The following is a 27,029-nucleotide window of genomic DNA, read 5'->3' as shown; positions in this document are numbered from 1 at the left end:
TAGCACCAACTAAGCTTAGCCGCCTGCAATCCCCAAAGTTCCCGGCGCGCTCCTCAGCGCCGGATGGCCCCAGAACCAGACTTCCGCTCCGCCTTTCCACAGTTTGTGCTTCCGCCGGTCGCACATCTGTTTTCGTCACGAGATATTTGGGGCGGGGGGGGAGAGAGAGAGAGAAGGCTTGTAGGCGTGACTGCTGTTGCTAAGCAACGGTAACCTTTCCCTCATTGGATACGTGCGTGTGCTCACGCGAGGGAGCAGAAGTAGCTTGAAAACATGGAGACCGGAAGTAGCAGGAAGGTAAGGCCGCATCAGGCCGGTGAGGTCCCGGGCATGCATGCTTGGGGGAAAGGGACTCTCTTCCGCGCCGGTCGAGTAATTCTTTTCTCGTAACCCTCTCAGAGGCAGCACGAGCCAGAATCGGAATCGTCGGGCCTGTCTGGAGAAGACGAAAACGAAGAAGAGGAGGAAGAAGAAAGAGTGAAAGGAGAGGTCGAAGAGGAAGATGATGACGACGACGACGAGTACCAGCCTTACGTGCCCCTCAAGCAGCGCAAGCAGCAGCTGGTAACGTCGGGCAGGCTGGCGCGGGGCGGCGCGAGTCCTTCGTGGAAACCGCTTGTTGCTGTCTCCTTACTGCGCAGCTGCGGGGCCTGTGATTCGATCCTATGCAAACTTATTTATCGAAGATTTTCTAGCCCCTCTAGTTAGGGTCGACGCATTTATTCTGGTGCCTCTTTTTCCATGAGTTGCTCTGTTGTTCCCAGTCTTTGCCTGTCCACAGCTAATTGTATGTTTTCAGGACAAAAGAAGAGGGACTCCCAAGTCAGTGGTTCCCCACTGGAGTGTGTGAAAGATGGGTGAGACTCAGAAATAAGTTGGGTGGTTTATCAGAAAATCCATTGACACTTTAGTTAAGCTTTTAACATAAATTGATAAATATATTTTTTTAAAAAAAATACCCGTAAACATACACATTTTCTTTGGAGAAAAGTAGCTTTTTTGTTTCTGTCATGGTGGGACCCAGTGTGTTTGGTAGAGCGACTGATGAGAATTGGTAGAATCATAATCATAATAGTAAAGTTGGAAGGGACCTTGGAGGTCATCTAGTTCAACCCTCTGCTCAGGCAAGAAACCCTATACCATTTCAGACAAATGGCTGTCCAGTCTCTTAAAAACTTCCAGTGTTGGAGCATTCACAGCTTCTGGAGGCAGGTTGTTCCACTGGTTAATTGTTTTAACTGTCAGGAAGTTTCTCCTTAGTTCTAGGCTGCTTCTCTCCTTGATTAGTTTCCATCCATTGCTTCTTGTCCTGCCTTCGGATGCTTTAGAGAATAGCTTGACTCCCTCTTCTTTGTGGCAGCCCCTGAGATATTGGAACACTGCTATCATGTCACCTCTAGTCCTTCTGTTCTAGACATACCCAATTCCAGCAACCATTCCTCGTATGTTTTAGCCTCCAGTCCCCTGATCATCTTTGTTGCTCTACTCTACTCTTTCTAGAGTCTCAACATCTTTTTTACATCGTGGTGACCGAAACTGGATGCAGTATTCCAAGTGTGGCCTTACCAAGGCATTGTAAAATGGTATTAATACTTCACGTGATCTTGATTCTGTCCTGTTAATGCAGCCTAGCACTGTATTGGCTTTTTTGGCAGCTGCAGCACACTGCTGGCTCATATTGAAGTGATTGTCCACTAGGAGTCCGAGATCCCTCTCACAGTTACTACTATTGAGCAAGGTACCCCCTATACTATACCTGTACATTTGGTTTTTCTTGCCTAAATGTAGAACCTTACTTTTTTCACCATTGAATTTCATTTTGTTAGATAGCGCCCAGTGTTCAAGTCTGTCCAGATCCTCCTGTATCTTAAGCCTGTCTTCTGGAGTGTTGGCTATTCCTGCCACCTTGGTGTCATCTGCAAATTTGATGAGTTCCCCATCTATCCCTTCGTCCAAATAGTTGATGAAGATGTTGAAGAGCACTGGGCCCAGAACAGAGCCCTGGGGCACCCCACTACACACTTTCCTCCATGTAGATGCGGTTCCATTGAGGACCACATGCTGAGTACGGCCGGTCAGCCAGCTACGAATCCATCTGGTGGTGGTGCTGTCTAACCCACATTTTTCTATCTTATCAAGTAGTTTGCATAATATTCTGCATAATGCTTTGAAAACTTTTGTAGTGCTTTGCTTATCCCAAAAGAGCATAGCTGATCTTAATTTAAATACAAAAGGTTGAAAATCCCTTCCCTAGATAATCCTATAAATGGTTGTGCTGTAAGCCAATAAATGAGAGCCACTTTGATGTAGCGGTTCAGGCTAGAAACCGGGAGATTGTGAGTTCCAGTCCTGCCTTGGGCACAAAGTCAACTGGGTGATCTTGGCTTAGCCACTCCATCTCAGTTGCCACATTGCCTCAGGAAGGATGCAATGGCAAACCACTTGTTGAAAAAAAAGTACTACAAGGACTTTTCCAAGGAGTCTCAGAATCTGACACAATTGAATGAAAAGGGGCAGGGGAAATGCAGGTAAATACAATCAGGCTTTGATGCTATAGATCTAAGAGGCACTTCTTTTTCTCACTTTTATAAGATCTGTAGCAGCTGCTGACATTATTAAAAAAAATTAAATGTGACTTTTAACACTGACTGTTTTGTGCTCAATAACTAAGATATGGAAAAACTGTAGATCATCAAATGTTGAATTCCAAATCACCCCACCTTAAACTGTGTCTAATGATTGGTGATTGACAGTTGTTGTTCATCAATACTTGTAATCCCCTATAAATATAGTCCTTAATGGTACTACATCTGCATGGAGGGAAGTGAGCAGTGGGGTACCACAGGGTTCCGTCTTAGACCTAGTACTCTTCATTATTTTCATAAATGACTTAGATCAGACATGTCAAACTTGCAATGTCACATGATGTTGCGAGACATATATTTTGCCGTTGCCGGCAATGGGGTGGGTGCAGCTTCTGGATGACGTGTCCGGCCCGTGGGCTGGCAGTTTAACACCGCTGACTTAAATGAAGGAATAGAAGGGGAACTCATCAAATTTGCAGATGACTCTAAGCTGTCAGGAATAGCCAGCAACTCAGAAGACAACATCAGGATTAAAAAAGATCTTGATAGATTTGAACAATGGGCCCTATCCAACAACATGAAATTTAATATGGAGAAAAGCAAGGTTTTACACCCAGACAGGAAAAACTAAAGGTACAAGTACAGGCGAAACCTGGCTCAAAAACAGTAACTGTGAGAGGGAGCTTGAAGTCCTAGTGGATGATCACTTACACTTGAGCCAGTAGTGTATGGCGGCAGCCAAAAAAGCTAATACAATCCTTGGTTATATAAACAGGCATAGAATCAAAATCACATGAAGTACTAGTGCTGCTTGATAAATCCTTAGTAAGACCACACCTGGAATATTGGTCTTGAGCACGTTATCTGGAATGAGTTCGACCCTGTTTCCCCTGATGATGTGGACAGGATCATGGGGAGACTGAGCACCACCACCTGTTTGTTGGATCCGTGCCCCCCCTGGCTAGCTTATGCGGCTCGGGAAGGAACACGAGGCTGGTTCCATGCAGTAATAACTGCTTCCTTGAAGGAGGGTGTCTTTCCTGCCGCCTTGAAGGAGGCGGTGGTGAGACCCCTTCTCAAGAAGCCTGCTTTGGACCCAGCTGTTTTAAACAACTACCGTCCAGTCTCCAACCTTCGCTTTCTGGCAAAGGTTGTTGAGAGCGTGGTGGCGCATCAGCCCCCTCTGTTCCTGGAGGAAACTGATTATCTGGACCCGTACCAATCGGGCTTCAGGCCCGGACACAGCACGGAGACGGCATTGGTCGCGCTGGTGAATGATCTCTGGAGGGCTAGGGACAGGGGTTGCTCCTCTGTCCTGGTCCTATTAGATCTCTCAGCGGCGTTCGATACCATCGACCATGGTATCCTACTGCGGCGTCTCAGGGGGCTGGGAGTGGGAGGCACCGTCCTACGGTGGTTCTCCTCCTACCTCCAGGGCCGCTCGCAGTCGGTGTTGACGGGAGGGCAGAGATCCGCCCTGAGGTCTCTCATTTGTGGAGTTCCTCAGGGGTCGGTTCTCTCGCCTCTCCTGTTCAACATCTATATGAAGCCGCTGGGCGAGATCATTCGTGGTTTTGGGGTGGGGTATCATCAGTACGCTGATGATACCCAACTTTTTCTTTCCACCCCGAACCAACCCAGTGATGCCTTCTCCGTGATGTCCCGGTGCCTGGAGGCGGTTCAGGTCTGGATGGGGAGAAACAGGCTTCATCTCAATCCCGCCAAGACTGAGTGGCTGTGCATATCGGCATCTCGGGTTAACCAAGTTATTCCATCCTTAATGATGGGGGGTGAGGTGTTACCCCCCCGTCGATAGGGCTCGCAACTTGGGTGTCCTCCTGGACTCACAGCTCAATTTCGAAGACCATATAGGAGCCGTGACCAGGGGGGCTTTTGCTCAGGTTCGCCTGGTGCGCCAGTTGCGTCCCTATCTGGACCGAGACGCCCTACGCACAGTTACGCGCTTGTGACCTCCCGTTTGGACTACTGTAACGCTCTCTACATGGGGCTGCCCTTGAAGACCACTCGGAGGCTTCAATTGGTGCAGAATGCGGCCGCGCGAGTTGTAATGGGGGTTTCCCGATACTCCCATGTAACACCTCTACTCCGTGAGCTGCATTGGCTTCCGGTTGCCCTCCGGGTGAAATTCAAGGTGCTGGTTATCACCTATAAAGCCCTACATGGCCTGGGTCCGGGATATCTGAGGGAACACCTGCTGCCGGCATCAAACGCCCTTCGCCCAGTGCGCTCCCACAGGGAGGGTCTGCTCAGGGTCCCGCCGGTAAGAGATTGCCGGCGGGTGACACCCAGGGATAGGGCCTTCTCGGTGGGAGCGCCTGCCCTCTGGAACCAGCTGCCGGTGGAGCTGAGAACTGCCCCCGACCTCCGATCATTCCGCCGGGGCCTGAAGACCTGGCTCTTTGAGCTCTCGGGCCCAGACTGAGGAGAAATTTTTAATTGGGGTTCTTTTTAATTGAGTACAGGGTCAATTTAATATTTTTTAATTTGGTTCTTAACTTTTGTATGTTGGATTTTTAATTCCCTGTAAACCGCCCTGAGTCCTCGGAATAGGGCGGTATATAAATGTAACTAAATAAATAAATAAAATAAAATAAATAAATATTGCCTTCAGAAGTTGTGGGTGCTTCATTACTGGAGGTTTTTAAGAAAAGACTGGACAGTCACCTATCTCGAATGGTATAGGATCTCCTGCTTGAGCAAGGGGTTGGACTAGAAGACCTCCAAGGTCCCTTCCAGCTCTATTCTGATTGAAATGCCTCAGCGTAATGCTTTTTCATTAGTAAAGAGTATACTGGACGATATAAAGAGCAGTAATTAATGCAAAAGTACTAAGATCCAAGTACTATGTACAGAACTGCAATTTTGCATTTAATTAGATTTTTGAATGACCTTGCTTTGTAAAGCAGCAATATTTCTGTGGCCAGTATAATAGTGCAAGATATTAGTGTCACACTACTTTGAGAAGTTCTATTAAGTACACCTATAGCAATAGATACCAAGGCTTGAATTAATCGCAACATAGTGATAAACATTTTTTGTAATTTATTTTTAGTATAATTTCAGGGCTTCTGTTATCCCATGTAGGCAACATAACAAAAGCCCTGATAGTTCCCAAGAAATTTAGTATTGTGCTCTGCTTAAGTATTAGCCACCACCCAGAATCACTGGGAGTCAGCTGGTATCATTATCTAGATGTCATTTAAATCACAAGCACTGTAACATCCTATTCATATTCTCTACCACCGATGGTTAGATGTAATTCTGCTTCTGATTATCATCGTACTAATGTAATCATGAAATTTTCCTTGTAAAATGTATGTCTGGTTTTCACCAAGAGTGGAACTTTTCAGGCTGTATACTTAGAACATAGAATAAACAGGATTGGGAGGGACCTTGGAAGTCTTCTATTCCAACCCCCAGCTTGAGCAGAAGACCCTATACCAGGGGTAGGGCACCTTGGCTCTTTTATGACTTATGGACTTCAATACCCAGAATTCCTGAACCAGCCATGCTGTCATGAGCCATGAGTCCACAAGTCATAAAAGAGCCAAAGTTCCATACCCTTGCCCTATACCATTTTAGACAAATAGTTGTCCAAACTCTTCTTGAAAACTCCCAGTGAAGAAGCACCCACAACTTCTGGAGGCAAGTCATTCTTACTATCAGGAAATTTTTCCTTAATTCTAGGTTGGATGTCTCTAATAACCTGCCCTCAGATTCTCTGGAGAATAGATTGATCCCCTCTTCTCTGTGACAGCCTCTCAAGTATTGAAAGACTGCTATCATGTTGCTCCTAGTGATTTTCTTCATTAGACTAGACATACCTAGTTCACATAACTGTACATCATATGGCTATTTTTATTTTTTCCACTCTGGACGTTCAGATTTATTTTGGGGAAATACTCCAGCTATGTTAACCAGTTCTATAAAATGCATCTCCAAAAAAGTATGCTATAAGAACCTGGGTATAATTTTTGCACTTTGTGGGAATTTGAATATAGTACTCTAAATATGAGCTTAGATTCTATTCCCCTTGATTCCTACTCACTCCTTTAATATCTGAAAACACTTTCCATATTTGCTGTGAAAAATAAAAATAAAATCTGAATAGTTAAAATTAGCCTAGAAATAGGCAGAATTGAATAGGTTAGATACATACTGATGAGGTGAGCTTCAGAGGGTTCTAACAAATTCAAGATCCGTGTCTGCAAATGCACTAGTGGTTAAATCCTGCCTCTAATGGAATTCTCAGCTCATAACTTTATGCCTTTAGTTGCAAAAGTTGCTGCAGATTCGTCGCAAAGGGGTGCTGGAGGAGGAACAAAGGGACAGTGGCAGCGAATATCATGGTGACGAAGACGACATTCCCTTGGGCCCTCAATCTAACATCAGCCTTCTGGATCAGCACCAGCATCTCAAAGAGAAGGCAGAAGGTAACAATCAACATACTTGCTTTGATTTATTAGTAGACAGAAGGTTCTGGGCTAACTTTCTAATTTGTTACTCTTCCCAGCACGTAAGGAGTCAGCCAAAGAGAAACAGCTTAAAGAGGAAGAAAAGATCCTGGAAAGTGTGGCAGAAGGGCGAGGTAAAGAGCAAAACAAAAATGTATTTTTTCAAATAGCTTTGGTACTTGGAAAAATGGTGTTGATGTTACAGAAGATGGCAAAACTGGGATAGCTGAGAAATAACAGATAATTTTGAACACAGAGAACAAAACATGCGTTATGTTCCAGGTCTAGAACAAGCATATTAAAGCTCAGATGGGCCATTCTGGAATGCTTGTGGCCAACCAAACTGAAACCCATAACATCTTAGTTATTCCAAGTTTTGACTGAAACAGGCCTAGAGAGGTCTTGCAAGAGAATAGGACAGGGCTGATGCACCTTGTCTAGCTGGCCAGTGGGTCTCCTCACTTGATCTTTCTTCACCTTCCTTTCCTTTGTCTCCACTGCTATGCATACCCCAGTTTTCTGTGCCTTTGAGTCCCTTATTTCAATTTAGCTTTTACTATGTACTGTAACTTCTGTTGAATTTCCCTTTCTCACCTCACTCTGAAACATGGAAGGTTTTCTACATCCGAACTGTAAATCCCGAGTGCTTCCCAGGAACTTTAGCTTTCTGTTGCTATTGCATACAGTAGGACAAAGCAATATTCATATAGGTTGCTTTTGTCTTTTCATGATTGCTGACTCTTGTATTTTTCTCATGTAGCTCTGATGTCTGTGAAGGAAATGGCAAAGGGTATCACATATGACGATCCAATTAAAACCAGGTAGATGTACTCCAGGTGTACAAGATCCTTTTCAAAATATGACAATCATTTCTCTATAACATTTATTTGTATTAAAATGCATAAAAAGGTCTGCCTCAGTCTTGAGGTTCTACCTTGAAAAAATTCATTTTTGCATGTGACTTTCTCCATTTACATAGATAGCAGGATAACTATTAAAAGTTGCAGTCACGTATAAGATTGTAGCCATGGAGCTCATGCGAATCGGATATACGGTAAGATGGGTGGTTCAGCTATCTGTCAAATCTTCTGTCTAATTGTTTACAAAGAAATGTCTGAAAGTTACAGTTGATGTTAGTTTGCTAGGAGAACAAACACTCTGCTTAACAATTTCTGCTCAAAACATCACAGCAGAAATTTTAAAATGAAATAATCAGGGATTTAGATTACTATATTTTTCTGTATTTCTGCACCAGCTGGAAGGCTCCCCGGTATATCCTGTCTATGTCAGAAGCAAGGCATGACCGTGTTCGTAAAAAGTACCATATCCTTGTGGAAGGGGAAGGCATTCCAGCTCCTCTCAAAAGTTTCAAAGAGATGAAGTTCCCAGCTGGTAAGTAGTTAGTGATTTCAGATTTGATTTGAGCATTTGGATTGTTGTTGTTGTTGTTAGTTGCGAAGTCGTGTCCGACCCATCGCGACCCTATGGACAATGTTCCTCCAGGCCTTCCTGTCCTCTACCATCTTCTGGAGTCCATCTAGGCTCACGCCTACTGCTTCAGTGACTCCATATATACTCGCTTTATTTCAAAAAACAAATTTAACAGTTTTATATCGTAGTATGGTAAAGCCTTCAAATCATGTACAATCTTTGACTCAAGATCCAGTTGTCTAATTTGCAAAACATTCCAGACCTACTTTTGTATTACCCCCAAATAAATTGGATTCCCCTTATATAAGGTCTTCCCCACCAATCAGTCAATATATTTGAACCAAGGTGTTCATTTAATCACAAGGTACTTCCTTCCACAGCTAATAAATTATATACATTTCCACAAGAGACCGTGGAACTCGAACCATTACTCCCATCAGTGCCTAAACATGTGGCAGCTCTCATCTCTCTGACTATAGTCCAGAGAAGATAAAATGAGGTTCTTGCAGAACGTACAGAATGTAGGGCAGATAGAGTATTGAAGCAGGTTCTTTGGAGGTTAGAGCAGGGGTCCCCAACCTCCGGTCCGTGGACCAATACCAGGCCGCGACATGCACAAACAAGCAACCCAACCGCGGGATGTAGGCAGCACACAAAACCATGCAACCTCCAGTCCGCGGAAATACCTCTGTCCATGGAACAGTCCCTGGTGCCCAAAAGGTTGGGGACCTCTGGGTATTTATTAATAAATACCTCTATTGTTTCAGGAGCTCTGGTAATTGATCTGACATATTTAAAAAGTCTACCTTCAAATGTTAGAAATTCCTTGGCATCCCCGCCTCCTTGCAGCACCCATGCACTCTTCTCCTGACACTCCCACCACTTCCCACTTAAAGACCAGCATGGTCCTGAGGTTATGTTGGTAACCAAGATTGCTAAGCAATGTAGGTATGTGACATCATGCTTTATGACCTCAGCAATGGAATTTCTGGTCTCAATTGTCATCGTAATTTGAGGACTACTCTATGGCACCAGGGGTAACTGCTTATCAAGGGCTGTAGCTCAGGATTAGCAAGTCAACTGCCAGTCAAGGGCAAATGTGACATTAAAGCCCCTCAAGGTCAAGAAGTCGTTTGGTGAGTTCACTGACACAGAGGTGGTGAAGATTAAAAATAAAAAAGAAGTATCTACTTTCAGTAAATAGGAAAACAGCAGATGCCATCAGAGAACACTGTCAGTATTTTTCCCCATTTTGGAAGTAGTTAAGAAAGTGGTGGCTGGGGCCAACAGGATCTACAAGGCAGACATTTTAATGATGTCAAATGATTCTAGCTCTAACAAAACAACATAAAATTGATGCCAGAGAACAACACATGGGCAAGTAGGCAAATACCTACCGCATTTTTGGATCACAGTTGGTGCTTGGATTAAGTGAAGATATGCTCTGGAACTCAGATCAATAATTAGATTTCTATCATCACAAACATCCAGGAAATCAGAATTACATCAAAGGAAATTGGTCTGTCTGGCTCATCTGCTGAGCATCCAAACAATAGAGCAGGTGCATCAGCATGAGAGATTTACTGGCCTTTTCTTGCGATCCTAAAGAAAATATTTAAATTTGAACCAATTGATTAAACTGTATTCAAAATGCAGATATTTGACAAAAGGTTTCCTGGCCCCCATTAACCTGTCTAATGCATACTTTCGCATTTCCATTAGAGTGAATCACTACATGTTTCTCAGGATTGTTTCCATTCAGGCCCCTTCCATTTGACCCTGCTTCAGGCCCAATAATCTTCGAAAAGTTAATCATGGCCCTAATCAGAAGTGTGTGGACTGAGAGGGATTCATACCTGTGCTTACTGGGATGATTTACTGTTCAGGAAATACTATTATTCAGGAAGCAGTTTCTTCTGGCCTTTGCAGGGATATAAGGAATTATGAATATGACTGAGAACTCAGTTCCTTGGATGCAATCATATGCAGGTCTACCCACCACAATGGTTTCTGTTTCTATTTCAGAACCATATTATTTTAAAGACAGTTTAAAGATCACAACCACAGTATAGGTAGTCCTCAACATACAACCGCAATTGAGCTCAAGATTTCTTTTTGCTAAGTGAGACAGTTGCTTTGCCCCATTTTACAACCTTTCTTGCCGCAGTCGTTAAGTTGAATCACTGCAGTTGTGAAATTAGTAACACGGTTGTTAAGTGAATCAGGCTTCCTCATTGAACTTGGCTTGTCAGTAAGTCATAAAAAGGTGATTACATGACCCCAGGACACTGCAACCGTCATAAATATGAGTCATTTGTCAAGTGTCTGAATTTTAATCACATGATCATGGGGAAGCTGCCACAGTCATAAGTATGAAAAATGGTCATAAGTCAGTATTTTCAGTGCTGCTGTAACTTCAAACGATCACTAAGTTAACTGTTGTAAGTTGAGGACTACCTGTAGTCACCTCCCCTTGGTAGTGGTTAGCATAACAATTTCTCAAGAGGAATGCCCTTGGAGAACCCTAGGAGGACCAAATCATCATGAGTTCCAGCCTGTTGGACTCGGGGGCTCAGTCATTCATCTCAGCCTGATTCAGCAAAGAGTCATGCCTTCCCAACAAGTTGAGGCAAAGTGGCTAGAACAGGGCTTTTCAACCTTTTCACCCATTGTACCACTTTTAGGATATGGCAACATCCAAGTACTACCAGTCGCCTAGCAAGGTGTCAAAAACTTGATGACCTAAAACAAAAAAAAAGAAAAAAAAGTGATGAAGTACAGGTAGTCCTCGACTTACAACAGTTCGCTTAGTGACTGTTCGAACTTACAACGGCACTGAAAAAAGTGCCCCCCAAGCCACAGCCGAGCAAGACACCTGCCTGCCCACCCGGTGGCGCTCTTCCTTCTGTCTGAGGTTTTCATTGTTGTGAGCATTTCTGTTGAGGATTGGCAGCGGGGGTGGGGTGGGGTGGGTTGTTTGGTTTTTATTCCCCACATCTGCTGGGTGGTTGCAGCAGGTTTTGGTCACTTCACAGGACCCTGGGACACTGTGACCGTCATAAATATGAATCAGCCGCCAAGCATCTGAATGTAAATCACAAGACCCTGGAGATGCTGCAACATTCCAGCTGATCGGCGCTTCTTCAGGGCTCAGCAGACATGCCGGGATCAGCGCTGAGCTCCAGCTGGAGCCTGGCGCTGATCCTGGCGTTTCCACTGAGCCCTGACAGCCCTGCAGCTCCAGCCGTCTCTCCCTCAGGCTTGTGCGGTGCTGCCACCGGTTCAGCTCATTCCCCTCCCCCGCTACCACTTTTCTAGGATGGTCGCGTGCCACCTGCCAGGTGCCAATGTACCACAGGTTGAAAAGCCCTGAATTAGAAGACAGAGAGAAAGGAACCGTATATTAATTTGGATGGACAATTTTTTCAGAAAAATGTAACCAAACTGTCGAGGAGGAGGAGGAGCAGGCTGAAGATGGAGGTTTCTCCCCATGGGCAGAAAGATATCGCGTCTTCCTTTCATTGGAAAGTATATAATAAAGTGGATGTTGAACGTGTCTGCAGATAGACGATATAAAATCCCTGGGACAAGTAGAGCAGACATTGTACCCAGAAATATTTTAGACTATCATGGATTAGTGGAGAGTCTCTTTGGTTGTCCTCATTTTACCTACCTCGGAAGGATGGAAGGCTGAGTCAACCTTGAGCCTGGTGGGGCGCGAACCTGCACTAATTGCAGGCAGCTGGTGTTACTTAAGGAGGCATTAGCCCACTGCTAATGGGGGAAATTATGGGGGAAATGTGTGTGTTTTTCACTCAGATCAAATATTATGGAAATCTAATCTTTTTTCCCCCTCTTTAAGCTTAGTTTAAGATTTTGTAGGAATCAGGATATAATTTTACCTAATTTTTTGCTGAAATCCTAATAATCCCAGGAGAGAGTTTGGTATGTAAGTTGGGTATATGAAGATATATCTGCTTTCTAAGGTGCAATCTTAGGATCAAGACAGGAAACCTGTTTTTCTTATGTGAACTGAAGGGAGGAGGGCTGGAAAGTAGGCTTTCTTTTGGTAGGTAAGTCAAGGATTGCATTGTCCCAGCCAACTAGAAAAAGTGCTGACCCAGTGCCAGGAGGCCATCAGTGTCTGGAAGTGGAGGAACAGACTGAATCCCTCCGAAATGGAGTGGTTTAGGCTCTGTGGGCAAGCCATTCCAGAATGGCACCAGCTTGGCTCTGAACAGACTTGTACTCCCCCATCCAAAGGTAGTCTGGAACTTGGGGTTCACCTAGCGCGTAGCTTTTGCTCAACGAATCAGTGGCAGATGGCCAGGAGGGCTTCAGTATAGTTTTATCTTGTGTGTCAATTGCAGCTATTCCTGGACTGGAGAGTCCTACTCAGAATCACTCATGTCCTAGTCACTTCCCTTTTGGATTGTTGTACTGTAGTACACTCTACATGAGGTTGCTCTTGAAAAGTGTTTGAAACTACTGCTGCTGGACAATGGATCAACAGAGCAGTGACATGTATTTCTCACTATGATTAGGTAACCCTAGTGCTTTGGGAACTGCATTTGTTGCCAGTTGGCGCCTTGGTATAAATAAATCAAGGTGCCGGCGATCACAATTAAGCCTCTACGTGGCTCCGTATGTAGTTATCGTTTTTAATTCACCTAACCACCTGATCAGATTGAACCAATCCCTCTAGAGCTTGGCTGTTTGAGAATGCTATTTGACTAGGCCTAGCAAAGTAATCATTTATACTGCTACACAGATCTGATCTGCTTCTTCCCATATACCAGAAGAGCAGTTAAGATATGCCTTTTCTGTCTCTTTAAGCAGATTGGTACATCAGCTTTGTTCTGAAGGATAATGTCTAGACCAGGGGTCAGCAACCTGAAACAGTGAAAGAGCCACTCGGTACCAGTTCCCTCACAAAAGGAAAAACTGGGAGCCGCAAAAAATGTGTTCGCATGCGCGTACATGCGCGCATGCGCAGAACAGGGTTTGACTGAAGAGTGGAGCCAAGGCGAGATATGCACCTACCCTGAATATTTGAATTGATTGGTTGAACTTTTTTAGTCCCACTTTTTTTTTTTTTGGACTGCACATGGCAGAGGACTGGGAGCCGCAGGAGACGGCTGAAAGAGCTGCATGCGGCTCCGGAGCCGCGGGTTGCAGACCTGTGGTCTAGACATAAAAGATTTTGTAAATTACTGTAATTTACTGAGAAGAGCACTTGCCATTGAGCATGTAATTTGTGATCCTTTTTATATCTTGTTTTGTTTGCTGTAGTTCAATATTAATTACTGTACAATATTACCAAGTTGTAAAACTGGTGGCTCTTGTAACTGAAATCAGTGAGCAAGTGAGTGGAATGGGCTACCTCCACAGAATGTAGGAGTTTTAGTCCAGCATTCTAAGTGGAAGCAGTGGAGCTAACCTTCTACTTTCAGGTCCATCAGATGGCCAGAATGGCACACTATATGTAAATCAGTAATAAATTCATACGTTGTATCATTTTTTAAATTATTGTGAATGAGGTTGTGGGTTTTTTGTGTGGGGTTTGTGTGGTTTTTTTTTTTTTGCTATCGTTGTTTTCATGTGTGTTTTAGAAATAGCCAATGGTGTGTGTACGCCATTCATGTTCAACAGGATCAATGGGAATGATTTGATGGTGGTCCATTATGAAATATCAGCATGAAAAGTACCCCGTCTTCCTTCAGTATCCTTCTTCTGGAAACATACGGCTCTGTTTTCTGATCTGCCTGTTAGTTTACTAATCTGCCACCCAATTCTTTCTCTAGCAATTCTGCGAGGCTTGAAAAAGAAGGGGATCCAGCAACCAACTCCTATCCAGATACAGGGTATCCCTACTATGTGAGTGTTGCAAGAGTACTGTCAGCCTGCTTCCGATAGGTCACTACTAAGCACTATGCGAAGAATGGAAAATTTGGTACTAATTATGCTCTCTGTTTTCACTGCATTCCCATGTTATATCCATAAAGAAACTGAACTTTAAAATCTTGTACGTTTATTATGGCAGAAGTGTTTAGGTGAGGGAGTCAGATATTGGCAAAGTTCAGATCTGTTTTTAACCAGAAGAAATATGCAGGATATTTGATGCTGCAAGATGATTCGCTGCAATCCTCCCCCCTTGAAATCTAGCAGGGATTGGCCCTGTTCATGTTCTGGAAAGTGGTAAATTGCTGACTTTGGGAATAGTCAAATAGCATTCTCAAACATCGTCCTGTGTGCTCCCACAGGAAGGGCCTCCTCAGGGTACCGCCGGTCAAGGATTGCCGACGGGTGATCCCCAGAGGGAGGGCGTTCTCTGTGGGTGCTCCTGCCCTATGGAATCAACTGCCAATGGAACTCCGGACTGCCCCCGACCTTCGTTCATTTCGCCGGGACCTAAAAACCTGGCTCTTTGAGCTATCTGGTCTGGACTGAGGGGTTTAATGTTTTTAAATTGTGATTTTAATTTTTTGCGGCTAGACTTAATTTTATTTTATTTTAATTTTATATTGTATTGTTTTTAAATTTTGCCTTGTAAACCGCCCTGAGTCCTTTGGGAGTAGGGTGGTATATAAACCGAATTAATAATAATAAATAAATAAATAAATAAATAAATAAATAAATAAATAAATAAATAAATAAATAAATAGTAAAGTTGGAGCCTGGAGATTACAAAGAGGAATGAATCCAAATGATGGATTAGGTACCTGTTTTTTCTTGGTTTTTGTTTTATGGTTTATTGTTGTTAGCCACCTAGAGTTGTGTTCACAGAATGGGTGGGCATATAAATCATTTAAATAAATTTATCATTGCAAGCATCTCGTAAGCCCTTTTGGCTGAAATTAACTAAAGTGCCAGATTTTTAAATAGCTTTCATCAAATCATTATAGATAAGCTGTTGCAGTTTAAAACAAAGCATTAAATCAATAGCAGTTGGAGTAATGCAGAATTGCATCTTGAAAAGCAGTCTTGCCTGCTATAATTTAGCATCTTTAGATGCATATGATATTTAACCAGATCTGAAATCTAAGTCTTCAAAAGCTATGTATATGTATACATCCAAATTGGGCTGTGTTGTTTCTCTTTGTTATATATGTGTGTGTATGTGGTTATATGCATAATCTTTTGTTGTGTTTATATAGTGTATCTTAGAGGTGGTTTCCCTTGGAGAGCTGAATGCAATGAAATTTCATTTTAATGATTAGTGAACATTTAAAGTGACAATAAAGTTATTCTATTCTATTTATTCTATTCTGTTCTATTCTGTTCTATTCTATTCTATTCTATTCTATTCTATTCTATTCTATTCTATTCTATTCTATTCTATTCTATTCTATTCTATTCTATTCTATTCTATTCTATTCTATTCTATTTCTTAACCTGAATCTCCAAATTAAATAAGCAATATAATTCTTGCACTATATAGGTTCAGTATATCAGTCTCCTCCTCCCTTTCCCAACATTTGAAAGGTTACACTCTGTATCAGCTGAACTTTCTGAATGATCTTTAAATGGCGCTCTATGTAGAACATATTAAAATAGCCCAGTTTGTAAAAAAAAACTAGGGCAATTTAAACCTAAGGTAAGCTTGATTTTTTTTCTAGATAGGGTACAGTTTGTGCCCCATGCTAATTCGAAAGATGGCATTTTCTAGATAATACAGTTTGTGTGTCAGCCAAAATTATTGCTGCCACAAGTTATCGGTGATACCACCAACGCCATTACAAACTGAAGCAAATCCAACAGAATTGATGATCTGCAAGAGAGTCATTTCTATGCTATTTTGGAAATGTTTATTAAAAATCAAAGCACCCCGAATGTGGACAAAAATAGAGAAGGCGGTTAAGACCCAAGTTTGGGCTTTTTGTTTTATAAACTAAGCTTAACACATAAACTATTGGAAACCTCAGTTCTTCCATTTCTGTTAGACTTTCTAGTTGTAAATTCTTTTAGATATATTTCGTAATTATGATAAAGCACTGGAGGCAACCTGTGGGCGTCTAGATACTGTTAGATTTCTCACCTCCCAACGGCTTCAGACAAGGGCAGACGTTAGGGTTGGCAGGAAGCTATACGGTGCTTTCAGGTAATCCTTGACTTACAACAGTTCGTATAGTGACCGTTCAAAGTTACAACAGTACTGAAAAAAGTGAGTTTTTCACACTTACAACCATTGCAGCATCCCCATTGGTCAGGTGATCAAAATTCAGATGCTTGGCAACTGATTCATATTTATGATGGTTGCAGCGCCTCGGGGGTCATGTGAACAACTTTTGTGACCTGACAAGCAAAGTCAATGGGGAAGCCAGATTCACTTAACAACTGTGTCACTTAAGAATTGCAGCGATTCACTTAACAGCTGTGGCAACCAAGGTCATAAAACGGGGCAAAATTTACTTAACAACGGACTCGCTTAGGAACAGAAAAGTTGGGCTCAATTGTGGTTGTAAGTTTAGGACTATCTGTATTGTCACAGTCTTGCCACGCACGGCAGCTCAGCTCTCCACCTCTCTGACTAGTGCACCTGAAAGAGCCTTTGTACCCCTGTTTGTTCTAACTGCAGCATTTGCTCCTTTACTCTCCTCCACAGACTTTCCGGTAGAGACATGATTGGTATTGCCTTCACTGGCTCTGGCAAGACCCTTGTGTTCACCCTCCCGGTTATCATGTTTTGCCTGGAGCAGGAAAAGAGGCTGCCATTTTCCAAAAGGGAAGGACCATATGGGCTTATCATCTGCCCCTCAGTAAGTCCCCGGGGTTTCCCTGTGCTTGTGCGTTTGGTTTGGGAGTGGTTTGGTCAAGAGAATAAATAGGCTGAGTGACGGCAGTCCCTAGCTGATCAGGTTTTTCTTTCTGCAGAGGGAACTGGCTCGACAGACTCATGGCATCCTGGAATACTATTGCCGCCTGCTGCACGAGGATGGGATGCCTGCCTTGCGCTGTGCTCTTTGCATTGGCGGCATGTCTGTGAAAGAACAAATGGAGACTATCAAACAGTAAGGGTGACATTTGAAGAACATTTAAAGCAGAGTGGCTACATTTTTCTCGTGTGGGGGTTAAGGAAGCAAAGCAGCATTCAGCTACTTGATCTAATACGCTTTCTCCCTCTTCCTACGTAACTACAAAAAGATTGTGCTTTTATTGTCAGTAGAATTGGCCTGTTATTTTTCAGCTACAGAAATTCCTCTTTTGAAAAGATATTGATCTCTCACTGATACTGACCCCATACATATCTAAATCTGGTTCCTGCCTTGCTATGAGTCCAGAGCAAAAGCCACATTAATCTAATTTTCATGGTTGAAAGTAGGAAACCACAGCTATTTCTATGTGCAAAAATAGATAGTGGGTTGATGTGATGCATGTGAACGCCCATGCAGATGTATCATCCTGTCCTCGCATCGGCTTGCTGTGCTTCACCAGGATGACTTAAAAGAAAAAAGAAGAACTCTGTGGCATATGTGGCACAGAATTGCCAGTTATTCCACTTTTATTGGCAGTGATCTTGAATGATATCCCCGGGAAGGAAGGAAGCCTTATTGTTTAATGACCCGTCTCCAGTGGCATCTTAGGAAGCAGCAATCTGTTCCCATCGTTTAGGAGTTGATGTGCTGGATGGTGATAAATCCCCTAGAGACCCTGAAGCTGTAAATAGTAGCCAAGATCTGCGTAGGTACCACGTTTATGAAATGTAGTTTCCCTAGTGAGATACAGAGGCTTCACAAGGGAATAGCCATATTTTTACCCTTATGTTTCCGTTATCGTTACTAGTACGGGGCCCTCTCCAATGTTCTAAACCTTCTGTTCTCACAGTGGTGTACACATGATGGTGGCAACCCCAGGCCGTCTCATGGACCTATTGCAGAAAAAGATGGTCAGTCTGGATGTCTGCCGCTACCTGGCTTTGGATGAAGCTGACAGGATGATTGATATGGGTTTTGAAGGAGATATCCGCACCATCTTTTCCTATTTCAAGGTACGAGGGAGGGAAGACTTTCCTCCAAACGTGATCCCAGTCGACCTTTGAACATATTCCTTGATTATTTTTCTCTCAGCCTTACGCATTTTCTTTACCAAAGATGTGGCTAACGATAACTCTGGTGTTTTCCTGGTCGAGATAAAAGCTTTAGGCTAGTAGTAGACATAAGATTTAATCTGCACCTGTTAGGATCTTATTTGTATGTTGGATGTCTCCCATTTGTTGGTCTTACATAAACCTGACAGAACATTTAAGACTATTTGGAAAGATTGCGAGGCAGATTGGCAATCTGGTACGTCTGTTCTTTTTAGAAATCAAGCACTGAGCAGGTAGCACAGATGTTTGAACAATATATTGTGAACAGCTACTTATCATAACAATTCTTCTTTCTCATTTACGAGAAAGAAGAGCGAGCTTCTTTGAGAACATAGGATAAAATTTAATGTTTGTCCTGCCTCGTGAGATAATTCGTCTTAGTTCATAGCCAAAAAGCTAGGTGGGCCACTGAGCCCTTTTTCTTCTGGCTATTAGAAATTCTGCCACCTCTTGTTTTCTCTTTCCTCTAGTACCTCCCTTCTAGCATATGAATTCTTGCAAGGCAATATTTATGCCTTTTCAGACTTACTTTTCAGAAACGAAAGATGACATTTGCGGTGTTATAAATTGCTCGCCTAGTACAAATGTTAGTCTGCCTTTATTCAGACCACCGAATGCTATAAAATGTGTTCTGTGAGCAGGTCCGGAAGCAGAATTTTTACACTTGTGGCATCAACAAAACAAATTGTCCCATCATTTCTCATTTACCATCTGTCATGCTCTTTTAGGGACAACGGCAGACCCTGCTCTTCAGTGCCACCATGCCTAAAAAGATTCAGAATTTTGCAAAGAGTGCCCTCGTAAAGCCAATCACAATCAATGTGGGACGTGCAGGAGCTGCCAGTTTAGATGTCATACAGGTACGTCACTAGTTTAGGGCACTTCCTTAGCCTGGGTCTATTTGTACCTCAAGCTGTACTGCGTAGGGAATCCAAATTATAGTGAGCTCCCTGTGAGTTCTCTAGTTTGTGGGTATTGGGTAAGACAGATCTTAAAATGTTCTTCTGTTAATTCATTATTTAATCATTATAACATCTTATTCAGCAACATTATCTTTATTCATGCATAATCGGAACCTTGGCTTTTTGTATCTATACTCAATACTTTAAGGTCCTAATCTATTGAGCCCTAATGAGCCATCCTGTGCTGACTTCTCGGTAGTATCTTTCACTGTGTTTCTCTGCTTCTATCTAGGAAGTTGAATATGTGAAGGAGGAAGCTAAAATGGTATATCTGCTTGAGTGTCTGCAGAAGACTCCACCACCTGTAAGTTCAGGCCTATCCTGATCTGATCCGATCACTCCCAATGTCGTCTTATCTGAGTTGTCTGCACTTGTCATAGAAGAGGAAGCAGTACTCTGTGAAAACAGAGTACTGATTTTTGGCTGATCTGTCATTTGTATTTTATCTTATTTTTGACATAGGTTCTCCCTTTGAGTAAGGGACTGGGGTACAAGCATCACTTATCTTTTGCTTTCTTTGGCAGGTTCTTATTTTTGCTGAGAAGAAAGCAGATGTAGATGCAATCCATGAATATTTATTACTCAAAGGTGTAGAGGCTGTGGCCATACATGGTGGAAAAGGTCTGTAAAACCTTTTGGTTTTGAATAAAAGTACCCCTTTGGTCCTAGACCTAAAATGCAGTACTCTGAAAGTGCAGAAACCCGATATAGGATAGTTTTTCTGACTTAACTATAGTTAGATTAGATTTTTTAAAAAAAAAAAACATCTTCCTGTCAGCCACAGAGTTCTAGACTGATTAGAAGACAGGACTTCTTTTGTATCACAGAACTGCAACAATGGGATACGAAGCGAGGTAAAGGTTAGAGAAGGATCTAGAAAAGAAGATTCAAGCAGGAGCTGCAGCAGCTTTATCAGGTCTTTTAGGGCAGACGTGTCAAACACAAGGCCCGGGGGCCAGATCCGGCCCACAAAGTGGTTTCATGTGGCCTGCGAAGCCATCCTGGAAACAGTGAGGGAATGGCCCCCGCTGCCTTGGCCCTGGCCCAGAGAACCTCAGCTCTGTCCCACTCCTGCCCAGGCCCCCATAGGCACCCTTGATGTAAACGATGTAGAGCTGGCCACACCCACCCAGTAGGCCATACGCACTCTAGCTACGCCCACTCAGTAGGCCACGCCCACCCTGGCCATACCCACCCGGCCCCCTGAGGGCAACCACAATGCTGATGCGGTTTGACACCCCTGTTTTAGGGAGTTCTCAGTATTGCCTGTGGTATCACAGGCCTCTCAGCACAAATTACTAAACCAGCTTTGGCCAATAAAGCAGTTCCCTCTGTGATTTCATAAAAGTGACCATGAAGATAAAGGCTTTCTTGTTCTAGGCGCGTGGATCATGCTCACCGTGAACGGAAGCTTCTGGATTAGGGATGAGGTGAAATCCTTCTGCTCTTCTTAATGTATTACTTCATCTCGCAGACCAAGAGGAACGGACAAAGGCTATTGAGGCTTTCCGGGATGGCAAAAAGGATGTTCTTGTTGCAACAGATGTCGCCTCCAAAGGCTTGGATTTCCCAGCCATCCAGCATGTCATCAATTACGACATGCCTGAGGAGATTGAAAATTATGGTATGAAATGGTAGAGGGGGCTAGTTACCAGGTTCATTTGTTGGAATCCTTAAAACATAGGCAGAATTTATCCAGTTGTGACAAAAACAATATTTTAAAAAATTGTGGAAAAAAAACAATTTGACCAGCAGAATTTGGCTTACTGGTCTGCTGCAGAAGTTGTGTATGCAGTATCTGAGTTCTAAAATGGGTTCAGCCAAAATAGAACATGAGGCACCTGCTAGCTTTTCCTCTTATTAGGGTTTTTTTTTTGGTCTGGCTCACATATCACTGTATCTTTTAGCTTTAGTAATATGTACTGGGAAGAGTTCAAGAAATGAACGGCTGGGAGATGCAAAATAGCAACACGTATCAGCTGCTGAGGATGCCCAAAGATTAGGAAGAAACGAGGCTCTTCCCCGGTGCTTGTAAATTTGAATTCCTTTTGTGGCACCAAACAGAGCTTCCCGTAGGCTAAGGGGACAAGTGGTGTCATCTTCATCGTTTTGCAAACATGGATTATGTTGTTGGAACAATCATAGTCTATTCCTTGAATGCTGCCTGACTCTCAATGTCTCTGGCAGCTTGTCGGTCCAAGAAAGAAAGTACAATCAAATCATTGAATCGTAAAAAATAAAGGTAAAAGACAGCAGGTGCAATGAAGTGAGGGTCCTAACTGTCCCTTGCCAAAAGCACGAGTGAAGAGTCAGGTCTTCACAGCTCTTCTGAACAGTACCAGATTGGGGGGCCGTTGGGATCTCAGGGGAAACTTTGTTCCAGAGGGCAGATGCTGCCACAGAGCAAAGGGGCTTCCGGGCTTCTGATAGAGTATCTGATTTAATTGAAGGAACCTGGAGCATGTCACACACACCCCACCCCCCCATTGAATCTGTGGGTCATGTATTATGGGACACAGGTGGGTTTTTTCAGGCGACTGGGCCTTACGCCATGTAGGGCTTTATTGATAACAAATTGCTCCCAGAAGCAAACCTGCAAGCAGTACCGTTCACAAAGCTGAGGTATTACATGGGCATGCCCATCACTGTTCATGCCGCTACATTTTGAACTGGCTTTTGAACTGATTTGATTTGGAATGTGGCTTTGGGCGGGTACGTGGAACCATATGTATGCATATGTAAAAGGTAAAGGTTCCCCCGCACATGCGTGCTAGTCGTTTCTAACTCTAGGGACCGGTGCTCATCTCTGTTTCAAAGCCGAAGAGCCAGCACTTGTCCGAGGACGTCTCCGTGGTCATGTGGCCGGCATGACTAGACGCTTAAAGGCGCACGGAACGCTGTTACCTTCCCACCGTAGTGGTCCCTATTTTTCTACTTGCATTTTTACTGCTAGGTTGGCAGAAGCTGGGACGAGTAACAGGCGCTCACTCTGCTATGCGGCATTCGGGATTCGACCCGCCAAACTGCTGACCATCTGATCGACAAGCTCAGTGTCCTAACCCACTGAGCCACCGCGTCCCTATATGCATATGTAATCCCCTGTAAAAGGGATTAGAGAGTCATAAAAAGATGACATTGTAACTATATGTCTCCACATGTAAAGTGTGTCACGTCACGTCATACATTATTCATGAGGAGTGGGAAGGGCTTTCCAGGATTTTTTTTCACTTTGTTGTTGTTGTTAGTTGCGAAGTCATGTCCGACCCATCGCGACCCTATGGACAATGTTCCTCCAGGCCTTCCTGTCCTCTACCATCTTCTGGAGTCCATCTAGGCTATGACCTATAAATGAGACAGAGAATGACTCCCATCATTTCAGCCAGTGGTTGTGATGATAGAGAAGCTATTGTTGTTGTTGTTAGTTGCGAAGTCATGTCCGACCCATTGCAACCCTATGGACAATGTTCCTCCAGACCTTCCTGTCCTCTACCATCTTCTGGAGTCCATCTAGGCTCACGCCTACTGCTTCAGTGACTCCATCCAGCCACCTCATTCTCTGTCGTCCCTTTCTTCCCTTGTCCTCAATCTTTCCCAGCATTAGGCTCTTCTCCAATGAGTCCTTCCTTCTCATTAGGTGGCCAAAGTATTTGAGTTTTAGCTTCAGGATCTGGCCTTCTATAGAGCAGTCAGGGTTGATCTCCTCTAGGACTGACCAGTTTGATCGCCTTGCAGTCCAAGGGACTCGCAGGAGTCTTCTCCAGCACCATAGTTCAAAGGCTTCAATTCTTTGGTGCTCAGCCTTTCTTATGGTCCAACTTTCACTGCCATGCATTGCAACTGGGAAGACCATAGCCTTGACTATACGCACTTTTGTTGACAGGGTGATGTCTCTGCTTTTTAGTGTGCTGTCTAGATTTGCCATGGTTTTCCTCCCAAGGAGCAATCAATTTAATTTCTTGGCTACAGTCCCCATCTGCAGTGATCTTGGAACCCAGGAAAATAAAATCTGTCACTACCTCCATTTCTTCCCCATCTATTTGCCAGGAATTGAGAGGGCCAGATGCCATGATCTTGGTTTTCTTAATGTTTAGTTTCAACCCAAGTTTTGCACTCTCCTTCACCCGCAACAAGAGGCTCTTTAGTTCTTCACTTTCTGCCATTAGAGTGGTATCATCTGCATATCTTAGGTTGTTGATGTTTCTTCCGGCAATCTTAATTCCAACTTTTGATTCATCTAGCCCTGCCTTTCTCATGATATGCTCTGCATATAAGTTAAATAGGCAAGGTTACAGTATACAGCCTTGCCGGACTCCTTTCCCAATTTTGAACCAATCAGTGGTTCTGTGTCCAGTTCTCACTGTTGCTTCTTGGCCCGCATATAGATTTCTCAAGAGACAAATAAGATGGTCTGGTATGCCCATCTCTTTAAGGACTTGCCAGAGTTTGTTATGATCCACACAATCGAAGGCTTTAGCATAGTCAATGAAGCAGAAGTAGATGTTTTTCTGGAACTCTCTAGCTTTCTCCATGATCCAGCATATGTTAGCAATTTGATCTCTAGTTCCTCTGCCTCTTCGAAATCCTGCCTGTACTTCTGGTAGTTCTCAATCTACATACTGCTGGAGTCTAGCTTGTAGAATTTTAAGCATAACTTTACTAGCATGTGAAATGAGTGCAATGGTGCGATAGTTTGAACATTCTTTGGCACTGCCTTTCTTTGGAATTGGAATGTAAACTGATCTTTTCCAATCCTGTGGCCACTGTTGAGTTTTCCAAATTTGCTGGCAAATTGAGTGTAACACTTTTATTGCATCGTCTTTTTAGATTTTGAATAGCTCAGCTATTTTTTTCACTAGACAGGCTTAAATTGACCTGATGGGGAAGCTGAATGCTCTGTCTCTGATCTGTTTGTATACTAACTTCCCATGGCTACTGTAATTTGCTTTGTCGAGGAAGCATAATCAAGTCATATTTCTTTTGGCTAAAAATGGTATTCGCATCTGATTTTTTTCCCTCCCCAGTTCATCGGATTGGGCGTACGGGCCGCTCGGGGAATACTGGCATTGCCACCACTTTCATCAACAAAGCCTGTGGTAAGGAACTGAGGAAGTCTGTTATAAAAGATGGTCTGTGATGAACAGAGCCAGAGGAAGGATGAGGGTGAAGGATGAATGAACTTCAGCTAATTACATTTCTGTCAGCTGAGCTCATCCAGTCATGCTTCCTAATGAATCATTAACAACAAAGAGTGTTCTCGGGAGCTAGGATGTGATCAGTGGGTGGCTTGGCTATATCACAAGAGATACCTTAGAGAGAGAGCTGTTTGTGTAGGCCGTGCCCCTTGTCTACTGTAATTGAAATGCGGGATATAAATGGGATTAAATAAATAAAATAAATAAAAAATTTGGGCTATATCTGAGACGTTGGCTTTTGTCCACGTGACTTGTCTCTTGACCCCTAGATGAATCAGTACTCATGGATTTGAAGGCGCTGCTGCTGGAGGCCAAGCAGAAGGTGCCTCCCGTGCTTCAAGTGCTGCATTGTGGAGATGAATCCATGCTGGATATTGGAGGTAAGTAGTTGGTTCGTAAAGAGCAGGATGAGAAGAGGCCTGAGAGACTAGAAGAGTCTTACTGTTCACCCTTTAGCATGGCTGTGTTAGATGAAAGCTGATGGGAACTATGGTCATCTGCGATTCAAAGAAAGGGAAGGATTTATCTGCTTTGTGGCCTGGTGAAGGAAGGAATGAAATAACTGCTATGCAAATTAGATGCCGGCCAGGTGCATTTTTCACAAAGGGCGGGAGGTTTTTAAGTCACATTACTGCTAAAAGATAGGCATGTCTTGCGGCTGAGAGCTGCGTAGGCAATCTTTCTACTCCTCCCATGTTGTAATCACCTTTCAACGATCTGAACTTTAACTGATGCGGTATTTTTTTTTTCTTCCAGGAGAAAGAGGCTGTGCTTTCTGTGGGGGGCTGGGTCACCGTATCACAGACTGCCCCAAGCTGGAAGCCATGCAGACCAAGCAAGTCAGCAACATTGGACGCAAGGACTATCTGGCACACAGCTCCATGGACTTCTAGACTGATTCTGCCTTTTGTCTAGGGCAGGGGTAGGCAACCTCGGCTCTTTTATGACTCATGGACTTCAACTCCCAGAAGGCCTGAGTCAGCATAGCTGACTCAGGAATTCTGGGAGTTGAAGTCCATGAGTCATAAAAGAGCCGAGGTTGCCTACCTCTAGTCTAGGGCATAGGCAAATCAATGAGGGGTTGTTGTTTTTTTTCTGGAAAGGCATCTTTTCTGAAATAATTCCAATGCAGTTTCTGGAAGAGCTATCACTACAGAAGTAGGAAAGAGGCTGATAAGGATTTTTTTCCCCATTTGGGGATCTTAATGCTTCTGTTGAAAATATTGTTCCTACCTCAGGGTGAAGTGCTAGGCTTGGTGGTTCTGTCTCCCATATTGCCTTCTGTGTGAACATTTTGTGCTAATTTGGGGCAGTCACATCACCTTGATGTCTGTGGTTGTACGTGCTTAAAGGCACGCTCCATCCTTTTTTTTAACTCCTGCTTGTTTTTAAACTGCTCAGTATACTCTTTCTTGAGGGTAGCAGGCTATTGTTGCAATAATCTGTTGCATCAGACATTGTCATGTGTGCTGGGCAAATATTGCCTAGCTCTTCAGCAGATGACCATAATGAGGAGACAGAGTGCTGCATTGTGTATGTAGTTCATGTCTTACTACTAGTTTCTGGTCAGTATAAAAACAGTTTGTATAATTTTATTTACCCCCTTGACTCCACCCATCTATTTCCAGCCATGTTGTTTTCTCGTAAGAGCTCTGCTTTGGATGACGGCTTCTGCAGCTGCACAAGAGTCGTTCTGGCCTGCTAAAGCTGTTGAGTTAAATGTCTCCTGGGACAGCCTGTCTCTCTCTTGGGACTTTTTGCCTGTTATAACTTTTTGTGTGCCTGTAGGCCCCAAAGAGGAAGTTAGCAGGCAGAGGAAGTTGCCTGCACTATCATACTTACTGACTCATCTCTTGGGCAGCCACAAGAGCTCATCATCTTGACAGTCTCTGTCGCACATTTTACTGGGTTGCTAGCTTGGATCTTACTCCTATGGAGCAGCCTGTGAAAGATGGGAACCTGTATATTCAGCACCCCAAATTTGGGAAGGTAAATGTGGTATCTCACTTGTAATGGGAAAGCCGATGCTGCAGAATCTTGAAGGTAGAAGTGAATGGATTTGTGGGTTTTGCTTGTCTTGTCAAAGTTAAGGAAAATTTTCTGTATACTTTCCACTCTTAGGGCTTAGGGTGTTAGCCTTGGTCATACAAGGCAGAGCCTGTGGTGGCTGTGATTATCTAATATTTATTTTCCATTCTCTTGCTTTTTCTGTCATATCGAATTGTGAGCTTACAGCTCTACATTCTGTTGTTTCTGGATATGATTACATCAAATAAATAAAATGCTGAATACATTAA

General features: G+C 43.4%; 1 protein-coding gene across 2 annotated transcripts; it reads left to right on the top strand.

Moving 5' to 3' along the window:
* The first annotated feature begins 214 nt into the window (after positions 1-214).
* On the top strand, positions 215-27,029 carry DDX41 (DEAD-box helicase 41). Of its 2 annotated transcripts, XM_083353510.1 has the most exons (18): positions 215-297; positions 400-564; positions 6,880-7,039; positions 7,120-7,194; positions 7,821-7,881; positions 8,316-8,452; positions 14,296-14,368; positions 17,097-17,250; positions 17,366-17,502; positions 18,317-18,479; positions 19,307-19,438; positions 19,773-19,844; positions 20,065-20,161; positions 21,015-21,164; positions 24,562-24,633; positions 25,002-25,112; positions 25,489-25,654; positions 25,798-27,029. In XM_083353510.1, exons 1-17 carry the CDS (start codon positions 274-276, stop codon positions 25,623-25,625), a joined length of 1,920 nt encoding a protein of 639 aa, XP_083209636.1. In that variant the 5' UTR covers positions 215-273; the 3' UTR covers positions 25,626-25,654; positions 25,798-27,029. The 2 variants fall into 2 exon arrangements, with proteins under 2 accessions (XP_083209636.1, XP_083209635.1); XM_083353509.1 differs by having other exon boundaries at positions 25,489-27,029.

The sequence above is a fragment of the Vipera ursinii genome (genome assembly GCF_947247035.1).
Source record: "Vipera ursinii genome assembly, chromosome: 2".
Classification (NCBI taxonomy): Eukaryota; Metazoa; Chordata; class Lepidosauria; order Squamata; family Viperidae; genus Vipera; species Vipera ursinii.
This window is presented reverse-complemented; position numbering and strand designations above follow the sequence as displayed.